This window comes from Epinephelus lanceolatus, chromosome 1 (genome assembly GCF_041903045.1).
Source record: "Epinephelus lanceolatus isolate andai-2023 chromosome 1, ASM4190304v1, whole genome shotgun sequence".
Lineage (NCBI taxonomy): Eukaryota > Metazoa > Chordata > Actinopteri > Perciformes > Serranidae > Epinephelus > Epinephelus lanceolatus.
In genome coordinates this window covers 29,964,613-29,990,459 of record NC_135734.1, presented here as the reverse complement: position 1 = coordinate 29,990,459, position 25,847 = coordinate 29,964,613, and the positions used below count along the sequence as shown (strand labels likewise).

Here is a 25,847-nt window from a genome sequence, read left to right as displayed (position 1 = left end):
TAGTGTATTGATTCTCTCCTCTTAATCTGCAGGTTACTACTTTGAAATTCCATCGATTGGAGCCATCAGAATCAACACCCAGGTAAAGTATACGGAGTGTGTACAAGCTCCTGAATGCACCTTTATGAAAACACCAAAAAAAGGCAATTTGAAGCACGGAGCCAGTCCATTCTTCCTTCACGGTTGCTTTGATGATAATTATACTGATTGTAGATATGCTTTTAAGTGTTCCCTAACAAAAGGGACAGAAGATGACGCAGCGGGATGGTTACAGAGAGGAAGTGACAGAGTTGAAGATGGAGTGATAACAAATAGGGTTGTGGTCTTTCGATGAGGATGTTTGTGAAAGCTCTGAAGTAGAGACTTTCAGATCTCTTTCTGTCTTTCTTTTGCACACACACGCACAGGCACAGGCACATGCATAGGACCCTGCCGCTCCCCACTCTTCCTTGAGGCACTACGAGCTTCTAGGGCCCCTTGGGATAACCATTCCAGCTGTAGAAATTGACTCAGTTGCTGGGAGGTGGGGGAGCTACAGCAAACCCCTCCTCCCCCTGCTCCTACCACCCACCACCACCACCGCCCCCCCACCCCACCCACCCCACCCCCCCAGCCCACCCCCCAGTGAGCGATCAGACCCCAGAATATACTGTCAGCTGTTCCATTAACTCCGGCATATTTATATTCTGAGAACTGCCACTTACTCTAATAGGTTTTCTGAAGGTGGGTGACTACAGCTCTCTGTAGAGGCCCAGAAGACACATTATTTAATCGTACTCTGCCCTTCAACATCACACACTCATCACATAGTCTCTTAGATGGCAACATTCAAATAACAGATGGACCATAGATGGCAAAAATATTGTTATTCATACCGTCCTGAGTCATGCAATTATGTAGGAAGACTTGAAAATAAATGGCAGAATATTTTGTGTTTCTGCGCGGATACATGACGCTGGAGTTTCTAGTGACTTATGTCGTCCATTCTTTGTATAGGATCTCAGTGGAGCAACAATAACAGCCTAGGCTTTAGTTGGGATGTTTGTCTTTAGAGGCAGCGTGCTGATGAGTTTGCTCTCTGGGATTGCTGTTGTTCCGGTACCCATGGAGACAATAGCATTTAATCAACATGCAGGGACACTGCTGGAGTCTATATGGCTTCAGTTCCTTTGGACCACATATCTCCAGTTGCTGACTTTTTATGTTTCCTAGATTGTTCTAGCCAGGCGGAAAATTTCCCCCATATCCCGTGAAAAGGTCTGGCTGTCATTGTCCTGATGGAATATCTCCCTGTGGCGCGTTAAACCGGACTTTTATTGAGCTAATAATAGAATAGGTTACGCCTGTCAGCACCTCACTGTTCAGGCGATGGAAAAAACAAACGGTCAAAAGCATAATACTGAAATGGCTGTGTGCTTATACAGGGCCCCCCTTTTGTGTATTGAGGGGAGATACAAGGGTCAGAGAGCTGCGGTAATGTTTCCCTTTTCGCTGCAAAATGGGTAGAAATTTGTCATCATGTTAAAAAGGCTAATGTTTTTAAAATTAACATTTGACCCTGCGAGAGCCGCTGCATTCACACTGATCCTGTTTTTACATTTGAATACGTTGTGTTTATACATAAAGATAGACATTTGGCATTATAGCTCGCCGACTGCTGCTGAATAGGATACTAAGGATGATTTCAGAGCTTTTGTAAATGTTGGCAGATGTACGCACAGTCAGTATAATTAGAGATTTATGTTGCTGTCTCTGGTCCTTATAATAACAAGACCCTGAAGGCTCTCAGTGTGATCGTCCCGTCCCTGGTAGGCTTTTTTTCCCCTCCACACTGTGCTGCTGCTGAACATGTCATGAGGTCACTCACTCAATAATTTTACCAATGACACATCATCTCCAAAATGACAAGAATCAATACATTGTTTACAAAAAAAGAGCATCTCAGCCATTGTGCGAGGTGGCTCCTGAGAACAGAAGAATATAGTGAATATGATGTATTACTAGTGGACGTAACCCCTCACCTCTATTCACAATAGCTGTGGGACATTTTCACAGTGCCGGCGATGACAGTAGAGCCTGTGGGAGAATGGCCTGTTTGCACGTCGTGCCACTGACACCCCTAATGTGTTTTTAATAGCTCCTTCATAATGATGAGAAACGGCCTTGAGTGGCTCAGGACTGGAGGCTTTATGGCTCGGCAGGACTGGGATGCTGCTGCTGGTGGCCCACTGGTTTATGTGGTGACAGAGAGGAGGCCGGTCAGGGTCTCGTAGTTTTATGACAGATGAACGTTGGCTCTTCCAGCTCTTCGCTTTTAATGCCTCTACATGACAAGCACTATAAACGTTTGTTTGATTGTGTGTGTTTATTGTGCGTGGTCACACGAGCATGTGTGTTTTTGCTGCTGCAGGAGTACCTGGATGTCCTTGGTCGTCCCATGGTGCTGGCCGGGACTAGAGCAAAGCAGGTGCAGTGGACAAACGTCTACCAGGATGCTCTGGTAAGAGGGAACTTCTTTTCATTACACTTGAAGTAACCATTAGAGTAGAGATGCTCCCACACAATTTCTTCTTCCAGATACTGATTCTGATACCTGAACTTGCGTATCGGCTGATACCAAGTACCAATCCAAAACCATTGCGTTAACAGCTGTATTCTAACCCTGTGTGGATGTTCGATCATTGATATTGTTGTATGCAGGCCGGCCATCAGGGGGCTCACAGGGTACAGATGACCCCGGCCCAGGGCCTCGGGGGGGGTCAATGAAATGTCTATGGTTGACCCTTAAATGGAATCAAGTACAACAATTTACTTACTGACTAATTTCACTGACAATACAAGTTATATGTTTTGACATGATAAATGTATTTTTATCATTGAAACACATTTTAACGTGCCATCTGATACTCAAAACCCCGTGGGTATTGTGAATACATGCAAATGCCATGGGTCAGATGCTCAATGCGCAGGACTCACAAGCGCGGCCAGTGTAAACATCTGAGGCAGACTGCAGCCTGACTGGCTAAGTCAGGGTGCCTCACCCAAAGTCAGAGGCTCTGACAGGAAAAGCCAGGGTACAGAGAGAACAAGAAAATGAAAGGAGCAGAGAGGCAGTGGGCAAATGTCTGGCAAGAAATGTGAAGAAGCACCAGACATGACAGGCGAAGCTCATGCTGAGAATTTAGGCAGAATATTTTTTAGCAAATAAAACCTGCTGTAGCAGGCTCACTTCTAAAGCTACATCATATTAAACTAGAGAAGCTTAGGCATCTATTGGTACCAACCATGTTATGCTATCTTGTCGGAAAGGGGCACAAAAAATGCTTCAAAGTTATGTTACATTTTGGCAGGGGAAAATTATTTATTTAAATATTTCTGCATACTGGGGTTCAGTGGTGTAGTGGTTGTTGATGAGGTGGGTGTGCTACAAGGTAGATGGGTAGATTACTGAGGAGGAAGTAGGTATACTCTCCTATATATTCCAGTGGCTTTATGGCTGATAGGTGGGTATATGCTAAACAGCCAGAAAAGAGGTGGATATACCCCGTATTCCTGTGTATACCCTCCACTACACCGCTGCTGTGGTCCCTATATAGTCTTGAAATTACATAAGTGGGTATGACTCGAAAACTGGGTGTTCATAGCCATATACTCTTTACACTATTTCAGTTCTGCAGATAATTTGACCAAAATTTGATTGAAAGAGCCCTCAAGATTCAATGAGGAAATGAAGAGAAAAGTTATGTTTGCTCATGATTTGATCTTATGATTTAATACCATGCAGTAATTTCCTCCCCCCCTGATGGGTAGGGATGAGGGGCCCATTTTGGAAAATGTTGTCCCCCTGCCCATATTACTTAGTGGCTGGCCTGGTTGTATGGCATGGCTCTGGTTAAACCCTTAAACCACGAACAAATACACACAGAGAATGAATGCTTGTCATGTTGCCTTGTTACTGGTGGGACTTTTCCAGTGTAAACTATTGCCGCTCTAAAACCATAGTCGCCTGTGGCTGCACAGCTCAACTTGCTGTGTAGGCTACTGTTTCATCGCGCTGAAGAAGAATTGATTTTTGAAAAAACTGTTTTATCATGGCGTGAAACTACTTTAAAGTTTATAAATAAATTACGTGGTATGGCATCAGTACATAGACTTGCATACTTGCTGGTACCCAATCCAGCATCTTAGGCAGCATTGGAGGCATTTCAGATATTGTTATCAGTATCGGAACAACTCTACTTAAATTATTGAGTCCATTAGCTACTTTTGATGTGTGAATCATCAGCACATGTTAAAGACATTCAACTAATGACATCTTACAGTTGTCTACATATAAGCACAGTTTCTGTTCCACTGTCTTACAAGAATAATATAAGATTATGTCATCACTGTTTATTGTTCTTAAAGGTCAACTATGAAGGATTTTCTGACAAACAATATATAGACTCAAACAAAAGTAATCCCCCTCCATCATCACGTATAATCCACTAGAAGTGTGTGGCAGTGTATTTATCTGCAGAGATTCTGCCCTCTGCCTGTATTTTCTTATTTTCCTCTTATTTTGCTATGTTCAGAACATTCCTGGAAAAGCGCACAGGTGAGGTTGAGAATTTATAAAAAGGTAGCAACTGGGTGCCAGACTGTAAGCAGCAGGCATCCAAGAGGAAGCTACAAAAATTGCAGAAACAGTGCTGAAAAAAAATTCAAATTCAGGGAAGGAGAGTGAATCTGGGGTTGACTTTCATTTTCACCGACGATAGTGTTACAAACGGTAACCGAGAATTCCTGCAAAGTATAATGTTAAACACAAAGTCCTACTTGCAGTCACAACCTCTTAGTTTATTCAGTTTGTATAATGAAACAAAGCAATATTTTAACTTGGATTTCTAACATGTGTCCTCAGGGTTTGGGTCTCGTCATCACCGGGACGATGCCGGTCTTCAACCTCACTGTTGATACCGTAAGCTCCCAGGTAAAAACAACACAGCAATACAAGACATGGAGCTTAAAATAGCTCACTTACACTGCACACATTATGACTCATAGCCCAGCTCATCATTCATATTAATGAGCCTTTACCTTCATCATTATGTAAGAACAATGTTTTAATTGTCATTCATGTGGTTAAGGCTTCATAAGGTTATTCAAGCAGAAACAGGAGTTGGAGTAGCAGGTGGGCTCCAGGTTTTATTTTGCGCCTCTTTGCTGTCGTTGACCATCATCAGTCATTTGTAATGGCGACCACACAGCTGCTGCTCTTCTAGGCAACACCTCCCCCCTGAGGTGACAACAGACATCACAGCCACCCATCTGTAGACTCTATTATCATCCAGAGAGAGCACAGATGCATCCAGCTTTCAGTGTCCATGACCAGAGTATTCACTCTGAGCTCATAACAGTGCTGCTGCAAACTGACTCAATTTAAGGTAGACTGTAAAAAATATCTACTAATCAGATTGCACTCAAAGTGATAAGTCAATGATGGCATGGAGATGTTGTCAGTACTCTCATGGCGCAGCTACTGGCTCTCTGTGATTCTCTCTGATGCCGGTGCGGTTGTGGATAAAATGCTAATGATTATGTATTCCTTCTACAGAACCAGCTCATCCTCGGAGTCATGGGAGTAGATATCGCAGTCAGCGAAATCAAAAAGAAGACACCTACATACAGAGTGAGCATGTCACACAATCAATTTCACTCTCGTATCACTTTCATATTGATGATTATTGAATCATATCCACTTTTCATGTGCAGCTTGGGGCCAACGGCTACACCTTTGCTATCGACCCAAATGGCTACGTGCTGCTGCATCCCAACCTGCGACCCAAAGTAGGTCCAGCTAGAAACGCTGCATCTAATGAGTTAACATGCTTCTGATTCTGAAGGTAAATTTGGCCGTTTTTCCGGCTGACTTACCTCCTCCGTCTTCCCCTGCTTTCTCTCTCTTGTTCAGATCATTAACTTCAGGGAGCCCGTCACTCTGGACTTTCTGGATGCAGAGCTGGAGGACAACAACAAGGAGGAGGTAAAAACATCTTCTCTGAAAACATCATTACTATCAACTTGTGTGTCTAATATATGTTTAATTTAATCATTTTATTTGTCAGTTGTTTTTTCCTTTTGTGTACCAGTGTGCCTTCTCACGCTGCATCATCTCCCTCCCCTTCTTTTAGATCCGTCGACAGATGATTGATGGGAAATCGGGGCAAAGGAAAATCAAGACGCTCATTAAGTCAGTTGATGAGGCAAGTCATCAATATATGAGACTCAATCATGATCCAAAGTAGCACCTTCCTGGATGGTGTAGTAATGAACCTGAATGACTCAGTATGTTTAGGATCTGTTGTTTCTCTCCAATTATGGAGGGGTGTTCTGAGGGTGTGACGGCGTTACATATTTCTCTTTGTGCTTGTCAACAGAGGTACATTGACGAGGCCATGCGCACATACACATGGACGCCTGTGGACGGTACAGATTACAGGTAGGTTTGAAATCAAACACTCATCACCTGACCTCAGAACCAAAAAGATTGTGCAACTTGAACCTGTGAGTGAAGTCCAACTTTGATACTTTTGATTCACCCAGTTTGAGTCCCAAGTCTCAGATTTACAGTTGACAGCTGTTACTCATCAACCAGCCGTGTTTGTTAACTGGAGCTGCCACAATCATGCACTGTGAAGAGACTATCACTGTATAAAGGCAACTTGCTCATCTGCCGTCTGTATTTGCATAAAATAATTCATCTGAATCACCCAAATTAAAGAACACATTTTTTTCTCTCTCTCATAAAAACCTTCGACAGTACTCTAAGCACAAATTAATTGCGTAGTTTATTCATCTCAAAACTTGGTTGAACATTTGAGGTTGCATCGTAATGACATTTCCTCCAGGCAGCACTTTGCAAATTACAGTTTATGATATTCAATAGTCCTACAAATGCCTGGTGTGTGTTTTTACATCTGCTGGCAGCGTGCCTGGGCCTGGCCGAGTCTGTATGAGGCTTTCTCTGCACAACTCTATTAATATTCAACTCAAAGGGAAATTCCAGTGTATTTAACAATCCTCATGTGTTACTGTTGAGGCCTAGAGTCTAATGCTAAGCAGACATTCAAAGCTCTACTGTGTCATACATCCCACCCTTTAGAGTTTAGGGACTTTTTTGCACATAAAACTGGTGACGTTGGGTGTTTCTGTAAATCTTAATTATTCGGCTGTAGCTGTAGCTCAGTCTGAACCTGATACAGTCACAGCCTGATTTTCTATCTGTTCCAATTAATCCTCTTACTGGGTAATGTTTTAGCTTTGTATGGCACCACAGATTAAGAGATGGGACATGTATTTCTATTTCTTTCTCTTTTTAATTTCTGGCTTTGGAAGAACAGTTTATATTTGTAACATAAAGCAAATGTAGGTCAGACAACGATGCTGTAGGGATAACAGGTTACAAACTGAAACTAATATTTCTCTTTTGTTTGAACCCTGGTGATGTTTCATTTGACTCAAACAGTGACAGTAATGTGTTGCAGATATTAGGCATGTATCAAGCTTCACAGGGCGTCCTGGCTCCAAATGCACAAAATTAGATTGTTCGCTAAATATATTTATAGAAGAGTGTAGTAAAAATGCTAAAATGGAGTGGGATTTTAAATGAGATTGACTTTCTCTCCATAAGTAATAGCCCACTGGTTTATTATAGTGCTCAAAGGTACCTTACATCATTTTTAGTGTGTAGTGCAGCTTGTTAACACATTTATTTTTACATTCATTGTTTCTTTGGACATTGAACAAAGGCTCTTAATGGTTAGCTACTTTCCTTTCACACAAAACAGCAGTCTTCCTCACCTGCAGCCTTTTGTTGGCACATTCCTGCCATCTGACAGTCAGCGGAGGATCATAAAGCCATTGGCAAGAATGTGCCAACCCCCCTTACGTTTGCATGTTTGCATCCTTGTGCAAGTGTGTGCACATACAAACACAACAAGAATAAAAAAAACATTGCTCAGTTGCACTACTGGTGGTCGAAATATCCACAAGCTACCTTTAAGATTGATCCTTTGCTGTTTTATGATGTCAAACTAAATAAGCCATGAAACCTTTTCATGGGACCTCTAAATTAGCTGCGTAATACCCTTTTCCCACCAAATTTAGCAGGTGTATGAAGTAACACAGGAAAACATGCTAAAAATAGGTGATACTTCGTTCCCATTGCCAGTAGACGGGTGCCCCTTTCTGTTTTTTGTTCTGGTGTGTCATGTTCAAGGTCACAAAATCACTGAAAAACAGGTTAGTAAACAGTAAAAAGCAGTGTGGAGGACAGTTAAGATCTTTTTTTTTATATCTGTTACTTATTCAGTCTCTCTTTCAAACTCGGTACAGACTAATTTGGAACGATGTTGGAGCAGTGGTTGGACAGAAACGAACGATATTTGCAGCTGGGACAGCAAAGAATTGCAGAAGTTAATAACAGTTGTGTCAGTTCATTCATTTATTTTCCATAACCGCTTACCCTGTGAGGGGTCGTGGGTGTGCTGACATTGGCCGAGACACCCTGGTCAGGCTGCCAGACTATCACAGGGCTGACACATAGAGACAACCGTTCACACTCCCATTCACACCTACGGTCAATTGTCAGTTGCATCTCCACAACCAGTTAACCTGCATGTCTTTGGACTGTGGGAGGAGGGCAGAGTACACAGAGAAAACCTATGTTGACATGGGGAGAACATGCAAAGTCCACACAGTAGGGCTCCCCCACCTCAGGGTTCGGTCATGTCAGCGTTACACCAATTTCTGTGACCCGTTAGAGAGCACATGACCCATCCCTTAAACCCTGAACCCTCAAATACTCACAACACTAAACAATTTTTAAAGGGAGTCTAGTATTTGGTCACAGAATTTCAAGGGTCATAGATTTCATAATATCACTTGAAAAGGGGCAAAATTAGTGTGTCCACTCCGGTGTCGTGTTTTTATCACTTATCGCTCAAGTGCCAAAAGCTGCAATACCTTGAACAGCCATTTGAGGCTGGCTGCGAAAGTAATTGAATCCCCATAAACCCCCATGATAAAATGTCCAACTTTACACCAGAAATAAACATGTTTACAGACTGGTACAAAAAACGACTTTGGTCTCTATAGCTAATTTCAACATTCATGACAACTGTTCCGACTGTTTGATATATAACCCACCTGTTTACATTTTATTAAGGCTTTAAGTTGTGCATAATTAAGAGCATGCCTGGCTTCGAAAAACAAAGATGAGTCCACAGACCAATGGGTGACATCACAGTGGCTATTATTTTATACAGTCTCTGGGTTTTTTGTCCAGTGGGAAATCTGTTTAAGTGAGCGTCCCCGACTGTGTGTGTTTTTATGTTAATGTGTTTACATGTGCTTGTTAATGATTCTCTGCGTCTGCCTCGTCACCTGCAGTCTAGGGTTGGTACTGCCCACATATAGTGAGAACCACATCAAGGCCAACCTGAGTGACCAGATCCTTCAGGTGCAGTGTAAGTACCCGGGAATACCCAGCATCCTTCGCTCTCTGTCTCTCTCACTCCTTCTCTTTCTCTCTGTCCACTCCTTCCTCGTCTCTCTCTCCCAAAATATGACCTTATGCTCTTATTCAGTCCTTTGTCCTGGGTCTCCAACATCATCATAGGGAGTGTACGAGCGGAGTGGCCTGCCCTGCTCCCGCCCTCTTCCCCCCTTCTCCCCCGCCCTCTCTACGCTCTCCGATAGGCAGGATCATACCTGAGTCCCCCGACTCCTCTACTGCCCCCTGTTCCCTCCTGTCTTCATGCTGTGCTGTAAAATGGTGATGTTTTTTCTTCACACTGGCTGAAGAAAAAAATAACTGAACTGACAGAAAGGTGAAAGCTGTGGTTTTACTGTGTTACTCAGGTGAAAATAATGGTGACTTCTGTGCTATTATTTTTTTTGCCAAATGCTCTCGCCTCTTCTCCACCAAAGTAATGATTCTGAAGCATCTGTGTTCAAAGTATTTGATGTTCTGACAAACTGTGAAAACACGCATGCTTTTCACTCCTTATGATGAGTTTTATGATTTGGGGAATTTTCCTTCTGTTATGTGTGTGATTTCTTTTTTCTTTATTATTATTTTTGTTAGATTGTGTGAAATGTTTCTCAGCTTTGGAATCATTCAGTATATAAACTCCCACACGGCCCGGGATCAGGGCTCGTCTAATGTGGGAGTTTGGGTATTTGTGGGTCTGAATGGGGACACGTGTTGTCTCTCTCATTCTTTCTTTGTCCAGACCCTGTTACTCCCTCTTTTCCTGTTTCATTTGATTTTTCTTTTCTTTTCTGTTCGACCATGGTTATCTCTCACAATTACTGGTTTCGTCTTTACTGTTTTCCTTTCCTGAATTTCCCAGTTTTCCTTTTTTTTCCTTTCTTCCGTTGGTTTTTCCGTTTCCTCGTTTGCTCTTTGCAAATAAGATGTTTGCTCTTCATTTGTTTTTCTCTTTTGTCTTGTTTGACTTAAATTGGTTTTTTTCTTTCAAGAAAACAATATTTTTATTCAAACAGTAATTGAATAAAATATTGTCTGTGATCCCCCCCTTCCCACCCGACCCCCTGTTTCTTTTCTTGCTCACTCCTTCTCTGATGGATCCACACAGTGCCATACACCAAGGGCAAGTATACTCCATATTGGTCCACGTTCCCTTCCTTTACTTCCTACTCCCTACCGCTGCCTCCTTCCCACACCTCTCGTCCTTAACCTCTTCCTGCTGCCCCCTCCCCTCCCCTCCCCTCCTCACCTCCTCCTACCCTCACCTGTCCCAGCCTGCTTGCCTCTGTTCCTGCCCGTCTTGCCTTCAGGACTTCCTCCCTTTTTTCCCCTCTTTTTCCTCCTCCTCCTCCCCCTCCTTTTATCCCTCCTTCTCCTCTTCACCCTCTTGCTGCAGCTCAAATCCCACATATCTCACGATGGCTCCTCTGGCCCCCAACCTCACCCTCCTCCCCATGTATCTGCTGCCCCAGAAGCAAAAAAAGAACAAAAAAGAAAAACACCTACTGCACCCAAGGAAGACAGATATACATGTTCTCTGTTAAAACTTGTCTTTTGTCCTCCCTCCTAATCCTTTTCCTTCTGTGGATAGCTCCAAATGGGTGGTGTCTGCCTCCTTCCTCTCTCTGTCTGTCTCTCCTTCTTACACTTCTTTCATTTTCTTTCACCATATTTCTCTCTCTTCCTCATCTTCTTTTTTACATTTCTCTTTCACCATCTTTTCTGTCTTTCTCTCTCTTTGTCTTTTTCTTACAGTGTCATTAGCTAATAAATGTCTTAACTAATTCTCACACTAGGGCTCAGGTTTTGGCAGATCTTTAATTAGATTTTTAAAAACTCCCTCTTATTAGCACAATAGCTACATCAGTTGAGTTTATAGAGCTCTACGTTCTGTAAAATATTTCTAGTTGTTTGCTGTAACATTTTCATAATCAAGTAGGTAAACACACTAATCTGAAATGTTAATTTTATAGCACTACATCTTAGCTATAATAACGCATCAGCACATAGACCTCATGTAAGTACTGCTTTTTATCTATAGTAGCGTAAATAGGGAGCTCTTTTATAACTACATATATAAAATAAAAGATATTCAATGTTTGTTAGCTGCCGTAGTATCTCGTCCATAGCTGGAGACGTCGCAGCAGCCTGCAGACTGACCCTTCAGGGCTGAGCTGCCTGCCCAGGTCCTCCCATGTTGTCAGGTGTCAGGGTGCCGCTCGGCGCAGCGCCTGACTCCTGTGTCGTCCCTCTGTACTCCCTGTCTCCATCGGCTTGTCTCCCTCCCTCCTCACCCCTCAGACTGCCAAGGGCATGGCCCAGCCATTCCTCAGTAAACCCGACCCCGGATGTGCACGGCATTGTGGGCGGAAAACTACCTGGGCACTCTATTTTACCTCTAAAATTTCCCTCCTCTGCTGTACACCGTTACAGGTCTTGACATAATGAGAAAATAACACGTTGGATTTGTCGCGCCTGTTGAGGCTTTAATGCTGGTGGATATTTTGTGCTCTGTTTTGTCTGTGATAGATGAAGTTGCCCTTTGACATGCCCTTCACAATGCAATGCATCTCCTCTGATTATGTGTCTCTCTGAGCCCTCTCCCCTGCCAGTCTGAGGGGTGACCACTTCCATCAGGACCTTCACTCACCTCCCCCCTGCAATAGTTGGCCATGTTGATGCCTGCCTGATCTAAAAAGCACTCATTATGGATAATCTGTGTGAGAACTTGCTTCCTGACTCATCACGTCTCGCAAGTCAGTTCTCGGACATCCAAAATATGTTAGATCAAAACCGGATGAATCAGAAAATGTTTGTTGACAAAGTGATGAAAAGAAAAAAAAAGAAGAAGAAGGTGTGAGTGCTTGTGAAACTAAAGCAGTTATCCATTGAGAGTCAGGTTCTATTTTGGGCACCATATTGGCTAACGCTAGTGTTCCCATGATACCTCACTGTTGCTATGGTAAACTCCCTTCTGCGTCCCTGCACCTCTGAAGAACAGCTGCTGTTTACCCACAACTCCCCACTGCCCTGCCCACTGCTCTTCCCGGATAATCTTCCCCTTTCTGTTGCAGATTTTGAATCACTGCTGCCAAACAGTTTTGAGTCTGAAGGACATGTATTCATTGCTCCCAGGTAGCCCTGCGTGTGAATGCTTGGTGTTGTTCATGGTCATCAGTGTTTGGTCTTGTCTTTCAGTACACTATATACTTCTCTTTTGTTGTTGTTGTTGTTGTGTTGGCTCCACCTTTAGCATTGTTTATCTATCATCTTCTTTCTTAAATAATTTCTACTGTGATTTTGAGTTGCACTGTGTGTAAGTGGTTGGTTACATTTATTTATTTTTCAGTCCAAGTGGTGTGTTGATTTGCTGTCACAAATTTAAGGAAAATACAAGATTCATCATAACCTCCAAAGATGATTTTTTATTTATTTACCCATTCTCCTCCCTGAGTTGACCTTGTTACAATAAGATATTGAAGCAACATCAAATCTTTGCATGCTGCTACCGTTACATTGTATGTTTGTATTACACATTCATATTTAGGAGTTATTGGTTTGGTTGTACAACATCATGTTAAAGATATACTATGCAGGATTGTTGGTTACTACTTATATAAAAGCTCGCCAGCGAAAGTGAGAGTAAAAGCCAACACCACATTCACTCTGGTTTGCTGTTTCACCTTGCAATACGCCTCCTGCTTACAGTCTGGCACGTGGCCGCTACCTTTTTCTAAAGCCCCGACCTGAGAGCCGTCGGAGTACACACCCATAAACATCCCAAACACAGAAAATAAGAAGACAATACAGGCAGAGTCTTTGCAGGAAAATACATGCCACACACTTCTAGTAGGTCATAAGTGATGATTGAGAGCGATTACTTCTGTCTGAGTCTATACATTGGTTTTTCGGAAAATCCTGCCTAGTATATCTTTAAGGATAAAACGGATATTGGACAACAAAAGCAGTGTATGTGAAAAAAAATCCTCTTTGTATGTTCTGTTCTGTTATCAAACCCTCACGGCCTCCAGCTGCAGCCTGAATTCCGAAACACACTGATACAAATCACTCTTTCATTGTGATGCCTGTGCTCCACATTCACATTTTGTCCTGATCGACGGCCATCTTAGCATATTGGAATTTGAGCTTTAAGACGTGCATGCTGCACATGATAGCATCACGTAACACGTATATGGCTTCACGCATCCCTGCTCTGTGTGCCCTCTATAAAGGACAAGTAAGGCAGAGTGTAAATATTGCATAGAAGTGTTTGTTTTTAGCTTCTGTCTCTGAGTTAAAATGCTGCGTTTGTTCCTCAGGGAGTACTGCAATGATCTGGAGCTGTCCAACAACAACACTGAGTTCCTGCTCAACTTCATTGCTCTCATGGAGAAGGTGACACCAGACTCCAAACAATGTGAGGTTCTTTCTTTTCCCTCACACGCAATCGCAATGCATTTTATTGATTTTATATTCAAGATTGACTTTAATGGTTAAGGCTAGTGATGTTATATATATATATATATATATATATATATATATTTTCAACAAATCCCATTAAAAAAACACTGAAAAGGCCAATAATTTTTTCCCAATGGTAATTATTGTATTTGTAGCCATAGCTATGAGCAAAAAATTACGTTTTTAATTTTGCCACTGAGCTTGCACAGAGACAAGGTGAGATTTATGAATTTATTTTGGCTGGAAATTGGTGACACCGTCAAATTTTGGGGGAGGAAATCTTGTGTGTTCATATTAACTATAATTATTATTATTTTACGTTTGATTAGATTTGACTCTGTTTTAGAAATCCTCTCATTTGGTGCAGTTTTTTTCTGTTCCAGAAAAGAGGAATGTGGATAAAACTGACATTCTGTTTGTTTCCACCCTCTCTGGTCATCTCTATTTAATGTTTAGGTGACAATTTGCTCCTTCATAACCTGATTCTGGACACTGGCATCATCAGGCAGCTGGTGGAGAAAGTGTGGAAGAATAAAGACTTGAATACGTGAGTGTGATTTGCCAACACTGAGGGTCTTGTGGGATTTGACTCTGAGTGAAGTTTAGATTTGATACCAGTCTCTTTTCTCTACCCTGATGTTTAGATACGGCTTTCTGGCTGTGTTTGCTGCATCAGACGGAGGTGTAACAAGAGTGTTTCCAAACAAGTAAGTGCTCTACCCGTCAGCTGTGTGTCTGTTAGGTTTGTCACTTTATTCTCTTTTAAGGCAGTAAGATGTGAAGACTTAAAATGTTTGAGTAGGCTTGTACATCAGAGATTTACAGCCCCGGTGTCGGTGCTCTTAAATCTCAGGGCTGCAGAAACCTGGGAGGAAGACCCTGAGCCGTTTAATGCCAGCTATTACCGCCGCAGTCTCGACAACAAGGGCTACATCTTCCGTGCGCCTTATCGAACAGGTGAATGATGCTCTCTTGTTGTTGGGTTATATATCTCACACTGAGCCTCGTAATGTGTTCGTGGCTCTTTGTTTCTAACCCCCCTCCCGGCTTGTTTGTCTGTTTTGTTTCCCTCTTGAAGCCCGGGACGAGCTGCTGAACCCAGAGAATGACACCATAGGGATCCTGGTCAGCACAGCTGTGGAGATCACAGTAGGAGGGAAGACCATCAAACCTGCAGGTGGGTTCAGCCCTGAAAGAGGAAACAAAATCCTTATACTGATTCAGTGCAGGATTTTCCACCCAAAAAACATGTATAAACTCATACAAAAGTAATTCCTCTCTGCCCTCGGCCTGTATTTTCTTACTTTCCTCTTATTTTCTGTGCTCAGGACATGAATGAGCTTGTACCTCCACAGCACTTTGAAAGCTAGAGTGAGAGACTTTTACAAGAAATTAACATCTGTTACATTCAATACTTTGCTAAACGAGTTCATACAATGCTGATTGAGCCTATCACAGCCAGGGAAAATTTCGGTGTTGGGTGTCTGTGCGACATTCCTTTGCAGATGCATCAGAGTGATGCATTTCACATCAACCAGCCAGAGCTGAAGGGGACAGGAAGATGGGAGAGATGAATTTACTTACTTTACATTTGATTTGTTTCTATTTTGTTGTGTTAAGGTCTTTGCACACTGAGTCCGTTTTTACGGATGCATTTTTTTAATCCATGATCCAAAAAATTGTTAGGCACAGAAACCTTGCACACTGATTCAGGTGGGTTTTATTGTTCTATTCATTGTGAAAATTCGCAATACTGACAAATTGAAAAAACACATTTCCTCCTTTGCCTCTCTCCACTGGAGTTAAATATCTGGCTGTCATCACTCCCTCCCTGTGTCTTGCATTTGGCACCGCAGCTGCATGAAGGTCCTGTTGTCTCCAGCTGTCCTCCCTGTCCATCTCCACATTATGTGTGCGGTGTGCTCCTTCTCGTCATCATCATTATCCACCTGAATATTATTATCTGACCTGTTGAACATGAGCTATCTGAGTTAAGAAATGATTCTGTGCGCCCCATGTTCCTCTGTCTTGTTATGGCTGTGTCCCACCGTCACATTTTCTTCACTGATTCTACGTCAAACAGCTCTCTAAAGGCTTCTGACAGATGCAAATAATGCAGGACATTGAACCTTTTCTGAATTTTAATGATGGACAAAGGTCTCAGACTCAGTGTGCAAATGTGATTGACGCAACGTGAGGTCGTATTTATTTTCAGACTTGCAACAATTTCTGACGAAAAAACAGACTCGGTGTGCAAAGGCCTTTCTTCTGTTAGGCACTGCTTTTCATTTTGTTTTCTCAGTGCTTCATCTGCGTGTGCCTTATTCTGATACTTCTTCTGATTCTATATATTTTGGAAGCTATGTCGGAAAATCCAAAGATGCGTCCAAGAAAAGTTTCTGCAGTGGATGCTCCAGATAAAAAAAGAAAATCTGCATTCAGAGGAAGGATTTAAGTAAAGGAAAAAAAGCCCACTTGTAGGCATACGTCATAAGCACGTGTTGACAGTGTTTATGTAATTACTCTCATTGCCAGAAGGGGGAGACAAAAATTCTGCACTCCAGCTTTAAAGAAAATGTTTTAAATCCAGGCAGAGATAGTTACACATTTGTGTTTGTGCTTCTTGTCACTTTGTGTGGACATGTCCATGTTCTGCATCTATTTTTGGGGCCTTTTTTGTCCTTTTGTATTTTACATTTTCATCTCATTTCCAAACTTCTCTTTCTCTCAGTGGTCGGAGTGAAACTGGACCTCGAAGCCTGGACGGATAAGTTCAAGATTCTTGCCAGCAATCACACAGACGGCCACCAAGGCTCAAATACGGTGAAATATACTTTAAGAAATATATTCACATGTTTAAGTCTTCAGCCGCAGTTTTAAGATGCTCAGCTGCTAACTTTATTTTCTCTGTGACAGTGTGGACCAAACAGGGGCTGTGAAATGGACTGTGAAGCCAACAGTGAGGTAAGTACTTCTGCAGATATCTGAAGAGCTTCCTGTATTCAGCTCCATCTACTCCATCATAGCACTGTACATTTTGTGCTTGTAACTAACACCCTATCTTTGCCTCTGTGTGCAGGATCTCCTGTGTTATTTGATAGATGACGGTGGATTCCTCATCATGTCTAATCAGAAGGATGACTGGAACAAGGTGGAGTTGATAAATTAATTTGACCACACTGACCATGTTTGCTTGTGTATCTTTACACTCAGCTTAACTACTGTTTCTTATTCCCCACAGGTGGGCATGTTCTTCAGTGATGTTGATCCCTACCTGATGTACGCGCTCTACAACAATTCCTTCTACAACCGCAAGCAGTCATTCGACTACCAGTCTGTGTGTGAACGCATGCCCAACAGTGAAGCTGGAGCTGCACCCAGAGGAGTGTTTGTGGTAAGAACAACAAGATTTCAAAAACTAAGATAGATGATAATGAGTTAAATAATTGGCAGATAGAGAGACTGATATTAAATTGAAATATGCATGTAATCCAGTTGATAGGACGATCTTATTGTTCCATTTTTCTCTTCTGTATCTGCAGCCCACAATTGCAGATTTTCTAAACGTGGCTTGGTGGACGTCAGCAGCTGCATGGTGAGTCATCAAGCTCGAATAAAATTAAAAAACACAATTATAACACACAGTACACACATAATGTACCTGAAGAAAATGATTTGATGGACATTTCTAGTATACAGTACCATTTTCACTGCAAATACATTGCTGTAACTCATCAGTTACAGTACTAAGCCCCATCTTGTGTCTCCACAGGTCCTTGTTCCAACAGTTTATATACGGACTGGCTTATAACAGCTGGTTTGTCACAGGTGGGTTCAAACAAGACAGTCATTGAATGTTATCTTAAAGGGAGTAGGAACAATTGAAGAGATACACTGTTTATGTTAGATGAGAAGATCGATACCATTCTCATGATGTTTGTGTTTTAAGTACGACACTTAAAGAAGGGAGGCGTGTAGCCTAGCTCAGCACGGGAAAACAGCTCTTGGGGTCTCTTCTAAATTAAAAACACCCCCACACGCACCTCTAAAGCTCACTAATCAACTCTTTCTACCTTGTTTGTTCAATATGTAGACAGCCAGGAATGTAAAAACAACAATTTGTGGGGAAGTTACTGTGTCAGTCTTTTCATCTCGCTCTCAGAAAGAAGAAAAACTGTAATATAAAAAAATGTAAACTATTTCCGACCACTTAAAACAGGGGTGTCCAAACTTTTTTAAATGGGAGCCAGATAAGATAATGTGAAAATACCTGGGGGCCAGCTGGTTCTTGAATCATATGAGTCATGGTCATTTGGGGGGTGAAGTATTCCTTTAAGCCTTAAAGAAATACTTCACCCCCAGATGACCATTTGTATATAAATTATTCAATCTGTACTGCACTGAAATCACGAGGAAATCTTTCTTTTTCTTGTGTGCCTCCATGGTGAACAAATAATCCAAAAAATGTAGGAAATTCTTGATGAATTAAGGTAAAAGATGTCTGTGTTTCACAGTAGCAAAGGTATATCAAAACATCTGTTTACAAGCTCCCACAATTCCAAGTCTCATTTATCCAGCCGTATGCTCAGTGCTTCCCAAACACATGCATTTTGACTAAAACTCAATATTTGAATCTGAACTGAAAGTGAAAGGAATATATGGTCTCTTTAAAGCCAGACTCCATTGACAAAAACAGTAATTTTACCTCACTGAACACAGGAGCTGTTGATTTAAGCAGCCTCGATCGGTTAGTTTGTTTGTGTTATTTTGTGATTTTGATGTTTTAACGGGTTAGTTTAGATTCAGCAAAGTCACATGATAACATAAACTACTGATCAAGGCAGCAGTAGACCAGCAGCTCCTGTGTGCGGCAAGGTAAAATTACTGTTTTTGTCAGTGGAGTCTGGCTTTTAAGAGAACATAGATTAGTTCCTCTTTCAGTTCAGTTTTAAATATGGCGGTTTAGTGAAATATGCATGTGTGTGGGAAGTACTGAGCATACGAGTAGATAAATGAGACTTGGATTATACTGCATGGGTTGTGTGAGAGTTTGTAAGTGGATGTTTTTATATAGATTTGCTTTTTTGATTTTTCATTTACCGTGGAGGTATCCATGGGGGATGAAGCATTCTTTTAAAGTAAAATTGGAGTTATGAGCGATAACTTTAAAGTGCACTGACTATGTTTAATTGAAATACAGGATATCGTAGTACTTAGTGCGCAGTGTTCTCATGACATCACTTTGTTTCCAGCCTGGAGTCCACACACTGTAAATACAAGCTGTGTAAAGAAATGGTGAAGGAGAGAGATTTTACTGGCTTTTCCAGGCCAAGTGCAGACATTCATCTCTGTAATCCCATTTTTAGCATCACATCTAATAAATCAGCCGAACTGACAAGTGTAACTCTTATGTCTTTGTGCTCTGGTGATGCTGCAGATGAGGTGGATGCAGAAGGAATCGACTCCAAAGAGCGGAGTTGTGTAATGATCCAGACCCAGTACTATTTAAGTAATCTCAGCAGCTCCTACAACATTCTGCAAGACTGTGGCAACTGCTCCAGGTCTGTACACACACACACAGAGCAACGCACAAACACATGTAAACACACATGCACACACCACAAAGAATCGCGCTGTGACAGAAGCACAGTTAGCAAGACGGATTCATCCTTCTGTCGGAGCTAATAAACTCTGCTGATGATTAAACCGCATCAGCTTTAATGAAACGGTCATATCATCGGCTAAATGAGCCTTATAAGACTGTCTCATGAATCTCACTGATCCATTAGCAAATGAGGCTGTGATGTAAGTGAGCAGAGGGGGGTTGTTGACAGAGTTGTCTCTCTCCCTCTCTCTCTCTCTCTCTCTCTCTCTCTTTCTCTGCAGGCTGATTCATGCCAAGAGGATAAACAACACCAACTTGCTGTTTGTGGTGGCAGAGAAGATGCCGTGCAACACCTGCGAGATCGAGAAGCTGTCCCAGGAGGAGGAGGAGTGTATCCTTTTTTCACATTGTGCACCAGCTGGCAGAGGAGAAGACACACTAGATTTTATCTCTTATTTCCATACCTGTGGAAACACAGATGTGTCACATTCAATTCAAGGTTATTTTTATCATGATAGTGGGAATTATGACCAGTCATTTTACATCTGTAGGACTGCATCAGGAGCTGGTGTGTGGGCAGATAATGAAACATTGCGAAAGAGAGAAAGAAGAAAGACGAAATTCAAAGGATTTTAATTTTCCTTAATCGAGTCAATTTTCAGACAAGGAGGAAAATCCATGTGAAGAAATGACTGTGGCGCGCTATCGAAAAGGACCCTCCACCTGCTTTGACAGTAACATCTCTGTAAGATTTTCAGACATGATATCAATAAGCACATTTATTCACATTAAACCGTCTTTCAGCTGAATCATATTGCAATGATGTAATCTCATAATGCTGTCGTTTTATTCCTCCTGCACAAATAAGTGGTTCTGAGAAAGTTGTAATCAAAAACTGAAATTGAAGACCAAAACAGCAAAACACAGTTGATTAGTTTGAAAATCAGGCCGACTATTTGATGTGGTTTTGCAAACATTATTTATATTGTGTCCTAAATATCCTTACTTACATCATTATGAATGATTTCAGCATCATCACTCAGCCCTACATACTGCACAGGCACACAGCGTGACAGAGCACATACAGTTGTTGGCTACATTTAAGTTTTTGACAACTGTAATCCTTTGTCATTCAAGGAATAGTTCAACATTTTGGGAAATAAGCTTCTTTGGTTTCCCCTCAAGAGTTAGATGCAAAAACTGATACCGCTCAGGAGTCGTGTCATCACAGTGAGGTTGTCAAGCAATCAGCAGGGACTCTAGAAAGTCACCGCTCCCTGCCAAGATACAGGCTGTGCACTACATTTACAGTCCACCATTTTATTTGAGTATCCACAATAAAACATGACGTGCGCACTACCTTCTGCATTCCCACAATGCAATGCTCTGGATTTTATAGATGCTAAAATCACAGTTGCACAACTCTCAAGCTGTCAGTGACGATACAAAATGAAGATAAGAAGTAAGTGTCCGACATCTCAGTTTACTGCTCACTGTTAGGTGTGTGTTATAAAGAGAGCAGAGAGTGAGTGAACGAGTGATTTTGGACTCGGCTGTGGTCCGCCATACTGCAACTTGTTTTTACTTTAGTTTTTGTACAGATTAAACGTGTGAAGCAACATGTTGATTAGTGTGCTCTAAGTTTGCTGGTAGGCAGATTTTGTTTGGACAGTGATGAGTAGAGTAAACAAAAATGGTACTCAAGTAAAAGTATTGTACATTTATGATTATTTTTGACTCAGGTAGATGTAAAAGTCAGAAAAATAACTAATTGATAAAGAGTAAAAAAGTATCTCGTAAAAAACTACATAAGTAGGGAGTGACCTTATCAGATACAGTTTATTACATCACTGTATTACATTCACACAGGTCCTTAACAGGTAATAAATTAAATGTAAAGTGCACAATAATTATCATAAGTGCCATATCCACTACCAGACAAATAACTAAATACATACATGCTGTTAAGCATTGTCTAAAACGGTGGTTCCCAACTGGTGGGTCATGGTCCATCAGTGGGTCACAGGTCCATTTTGAATGGACCGCAAGTGACTCACAAACATGTAAATTTGTAAAAAAAAAAAAAAAAAACACTTTATTTTGAAGTACAGTGAACTGAATATGAATATTTTGAAGTGCCGTTTCTTGCCATAGAGTGAGTGAATAATGGACAGCTACTTGATAGAAACAGCAAACTAGCTCAACGACATGACCAAACACAAGTATGACGCTGAATGTTTTAAACTGTGTGGACCTTGAACTAATGAATAAGAAGAACTGGTCTAAAAAACTCTCTTAAAACAAACAAACAAAAAAAAACCTTTGTGTCACTAGCAGAGCAGAGTGGAGAGTCACTTCTATGAAGCTTCTGAAACATCTGGTGGATTCACAAGCATTGTCTGTCAGCGATACGGACATACGGCTGGAACACGGCACAGCTGCTGGAATCTAAAAGTTACTGAATCCTTAACGTCTGTATCGTGTGTGTGTGTGTGTGATCGTCCAAAACATAAACTCAAAGTCTATACACGCTACTACCCACCGTCTTTGGACAGAGCCGGGCTAGCTATTGCCCCTCTTTTCCAGTCTTCATGCTAGGCTAAGCTAACCTGCTGATGACTGTAGCTACAGAATTAACAGACAGATGTGAGAGTGGTATCAGTCTTCTCATCTAGCTCTTGTCAAGAAAGCAAATAAATGTTCCTCACAAAATGTTAAACTGTTCCTTTAAACAATCCCAAACTAGTAAATTGTGTGAAAGAAAAAATGTCCACCATCCTCATAGCAGTTTGTTTCTGAACAAAGGTTTAGCATGAGGTTGGATACGGGGAGCAGGTGCTTCCTGACTCACTGGACAAATAGTTGACACAGTTGATTAGTAATAAAGCATAGGGAACAATTATCTGTTGTCCATTAGCGTGCAGTATTAAAACATGCAGTGCACTAGATGTGTTTTTACAGCTGCAGTTTTCTCTTTGCAGGAGAACACATCAGACTGTGGACGGGGCCACTCCTTCCGCCCGTCCCTCTACACCTTACTGCTCATCCAGCTGCTGCTGCTGTACCCAGCCGTCAGCCCCCACGTTCACTCTCTACTACATTAATTCCATTTTCCTCCACTAATCCTCCTTTTAGCCCTCCCGAGCTTCTTTCCTGACCTAAAACACTCCGACCCCACCTTCGTGCCCCTACGCCCTCCCCCCCGATATAGTCATAGGTAATAATGGGACTTCCCTTCACGGCAAGTTGGAAGCCCTGAGTGCCGCGCTACCCAGCTCGCTTCAGTTCGTGTCGCTTAGTGACAACTGCCGGACGTTTGTGTCCTCAGCCAGTTAACCTTCATCTGCAGGAGGAGTGGGTGGTGCTGGACCACCTGGATCATCAGAGGCAACGTCAGAAAAGAGAAAACAACCCCGTCCCACCTCCATGATCACTCCACCACTTCCACCATCCAGAGAAGGGAGGGGAAAGAGGACAGGCCGATGTCCTTGTCACAGACCTCCCGCCACATACAGACTGGAGAGTTGAGGTTGTCTGTCCGCCTTCGCCTCTGTCCGTCAGACAGACGGCAGGACTCCTCCTTCTTCGTCTCTCCTCCATCTCAAGAGTCTCACTGCTCTGTCATTCGCCTCTCCTAAGAGGCTGTGGACCATTCAGCCAGTTATAGCCACCATTAAAGAAAGTAACAGAAAAAAAAAGAACTGTCGAGTATACAAAATGTCGAGTATAAACCTCTGAAGTGATGAGTATTCCAAACATACAGTATATCTAGGTTTCAATTTGAAAAAGGAAGTCGTTAGGTGTTAATTTTAAAAAAGACATGAGTTCATTTATGCACTATATCTACTTGCCAAAATGAGATAGACTTTCATGCGGTCTTATTTTTTATAGCCAAAACAGGAGGAGGAAATGGCTTCTGATTTAGATTTAGGATAAACCACAAGAGGAAGAGGAGTCACTCTGAGAAACTGAATGCTGATTCATTTTGTGCAGCACCTAATTACAGATTAATGCTTTTAAAAGACGTCCACTGGGATTATCATAATTAACATGATGGTAATCGCATTTCTTGAAGTATTTCCCCCTCATATTTACTATTAAAAGCTATCTGGCGTACACACACTAGTGACAGCTGCAAAATATGAATCAGTGTTTGGTCGCTGCAGATTCGGAGCGTCGTTGATGTCGTGTTTCATTCTCCTTTACGATCAATCGACCATTCTGACCTCTGGTTTTGGACTGATGTTTAAAAAAGAAAAAAAATCCCTGTGCTCTCTGATGCGAAAGCTCACCTCTGCCAATCCTCATGAGGCTTCTCCAGTAACCTCTACTAACGCTCCTAATCACAATTTGTATATGTGCTTTACAGACACACCAAGATCTCTGCCTCATGACCGTCTCATAGTAATTCCTGGTGGGTTTTTTTTTTCCTCTCTCTTTTTTGGGCTTGTATTACCTTTGATTGATGCTGTTCGAACTTCAAAAACCATTCGCTGCTGGGGGATAGGGGCTTATCAACATTTCCAACAAAAGTGCAGAAGAGGCAACTAAATATGGTGATCACGTACAGTAGTAGTCTGGTTGTAATCCGTCACAGTTCATCATTTGATCATTACGATGTGTGAAAAGTCATTTAGACTCCCATGTTTAGGAGCCGCTGTTTCATAGTGCCTTGATGCACTTTGTTTTGGACCACATCGGCTGTATAAGAGTAGAGCTACTGTATAGTACCTTTATAGAGCAGCCATCTTGGTTAACACAGGAGCCTGTGAGACTGAATCTGTCGGCTATAGAAATAGCTTTACACAGAGCCATCGCACTGACCTGGCTCTAGCTTAATGTATTTGCCCTCTCGGCTGTGGAGCCACCTGACTGCCATCATATGGAGTTACTATACCGTTCCTTTACAAAGCCATGTATAGAGCTATGATACACTATCCGTATACAGCGATTTAACTGGCCATAGAGAGTTTTTAGGGCCACCTGACTGCTATAGTTCTGCCTGAATCGTATGTGTCTGTGCGTGGATGTGCGTGTGTGTTAGTTTGCGTTAAAAACCCTCAAAGGGAATGTCTTTAAAAATGAGTTGTGGAGTGTATGAGGGATGACAGTTGTGGTTTCATAGCTGTCCTTTCCTGATTCCTATGTTGCAACGGAGAAAAAAAAATCCAGTGTTGTTGTGGAGGAGATTAAAAAAAGGGATTTTACTGAAACAAAAAGAATCCATCTTTAACCATCAGTCTGCCTAAATGTTAATCTGAGGGAGCGGAGGTGTTTCCGAAAGAATGTGTAGTTCATCAGTGTTTTTTCTGCTTCAAATGCAACATAGTTAACAAAGCCTCTCTAAATGCCTTAGTGTTACACAGTACGGAGCTCTGATACGTTTCCCTCCCTCATGTGAACTCAACGCACACACTAACAGATCCTCCAAAATACACACTCCCCTGGGTTTCCTCGGTGTTCTGCAGTAAGTATAGTGAGCTCTGATTTTGTATTTTTTGCGTCTTGGAATGATCCGTTATTGATTGATGCCTGTTTTGATTAAACGCTTGAAAGCCAGGTGGGAGTTTTAAATTTCAAAAAAGCCTCCGACCTTCGATGTTCACACCCACCCAAACCTCACTGTATTGCTCAGGTGGGACAAATTTGAACCTTAACTACACACTGTACAGTTGTTGGTACTATTTGATGTGACAGACATGCTGGCACAGTAACTGCAGCGCGGCTCCGAACAAATCAGAAAACCAAAAGACTGTTAAAAAATTTAGATTTAAAAGATTTCCAATTCGGCTCCTTTGCGGTGTTGAGTACCTCGCAGGTCATCTGATGCTGGATGCAGTTTTACTTTTCCGGCATTTGTTTGTCTCTGTCTTGTGCCATTTAAATCTGTCTGTATTTCCCTAATTTCCACTGTCTGTAAATGAGCGCTACACGTGCCTGTGGAAATGTACCCCCTGCAACTTCCTCTCTTTTCCTGGCCCTGTACGCTTATAGCCGTCACACATAAACTAAATACGTAGGCCTACGTCTTTTTTTTTGCACCTGCACCGAGACATTATGCACATCACACCTATAAGCAAAACATGTAATGACACTTATTCATGGGAGATGTCAAGCACCAGGCAGAAATAAGCCAAGGACGTCACTTCCCAGGTGTGCTTATTTTTTATTTTTTATTATTTTTTTGGTGAGCGGGTCAGAGGCAAGCTCAGGGAGTGGGTCTCCACAGAGCAGCACGGGCCTGTC

General features: G+C 42.0%; 1 protein-coding gene across 3 annotated transcripts in view; it reads left to right on the top strand.

The window, feature by feature from the left end:
• The window catches only part of cacna2d2a (calcium channel, voltage-dependent, alpha 2/delta subunit 2a), a 205,016-nt gene extending 180,333 nt beyond the window's left edge, over nucleotides 1–24,683 (top strand). For 2 of the 3 annotated variants that reach the window (XM_033627000.2, XM_033627002.2), the window contains 26 exons: nucleotides 33–82; nucleotides 2,411–2,500; nucleotides 4,904–4,972; nucleotides 5,597–5,671; nucleotides 5,755–5,829; nucleotides 5,954–6,025; nucleotides 6,174–6,245; nucleotides 6,420–6,481; nucleotides 9,433–9,509; nucleotides 10,644–10,658; nucleotides 12,610–12,670; nucleotides 13,855–13,952; nucleotides 14,453–14,543; nucleotides 14,641–14,703; nucleotides 14,850–14,953; nucleotides 15,075–15,173; nucleotides 16,728–16,819; nucleotides 16,913–16,960; nucleotides 17,076–17,147; nucleotides 17,238–17,390; nucleotides 17,539–17,591; nucleotides 17,769–17,824; nucleotides 19,434–19,557; nucleotides 19,883–19,992; nucleotides 20,264–20,346; nucleotides 22,583–24,683. In XM_033627000.2, coding sequence (XP_033482891.1) covers nucleotides 33–82; nucleotides 2,411–2,500; nucleotides 4,904–4,972; nucleotides 5,597–5,671; nucleotides 5,755–5,829; nucleotides 5,954–6,025; nucleotides 6,174–6,245; nucleotides 6,420–6,481; nucleotides 9,433–9,509; nucleotides 10,644–10,658; nucleotides 12,610–12,670; nucleotides 13,855–13,952; nucleotides 14,453–14,543; nucleotides 14,641–14,703; nucleotides 14,850–14,953; nucleotides 15,075–15,173; nucleotides 16,728–16,819; nucleotides 16,913–16,960; nucleotides 17,076–17,147; nucleotides 17,238–17,390; nucleotides 17,539–17,591; nucleotides 17,769–17,824; nucleotides 19,434–19,557; nucleotides 19,883–19,992; nucleotides 20,264–20,346; nucleotides 22,583–22,705 — 2,087 coding nt within the window. In that variant the 3' untranslated portion in view covers nucleotides 22,706–24,683. The remainder of the gene's footprint in view (nucleotides 1–32; nucleotides 83–2,410; nucleotides 2,501–4,903; nucleotides 4,973–5,596; nucleotides 5,672–5,754; nucleotides 5,830–5,953; nucleotides 6,026–6,173; nucleotides 6,246–6,419; nucleotides 6,482–9,432; nucleotides 9,510–10,643; nucleotides 10,659–12,609; nucleotides 12,671–13,854; nucleotides 13,953–14,452; nucleotides 14,544–14,640; nucleotides 14,704–14,849; nucleotides 14,954–15,074; nucleotides 15,174–16,727; nucleotides 16,820–16,912; nucleotides 16,961–17,075; nucleotides 17,148–17,237; nucleotides 17,391–17,538; nucleotides 17,592–17,768; nucleotides 17,825–19,433; nucleotides 19,558–19,882; nucleotides 19,993–20,263; nucleotides 20,347–22,582) is intronic. The other variant, XM_033627001.2, reaches the window with a different exon arrangement.
• Nucleotides 24,684–25,847: the final 1,164 nt, after the last annotated feature.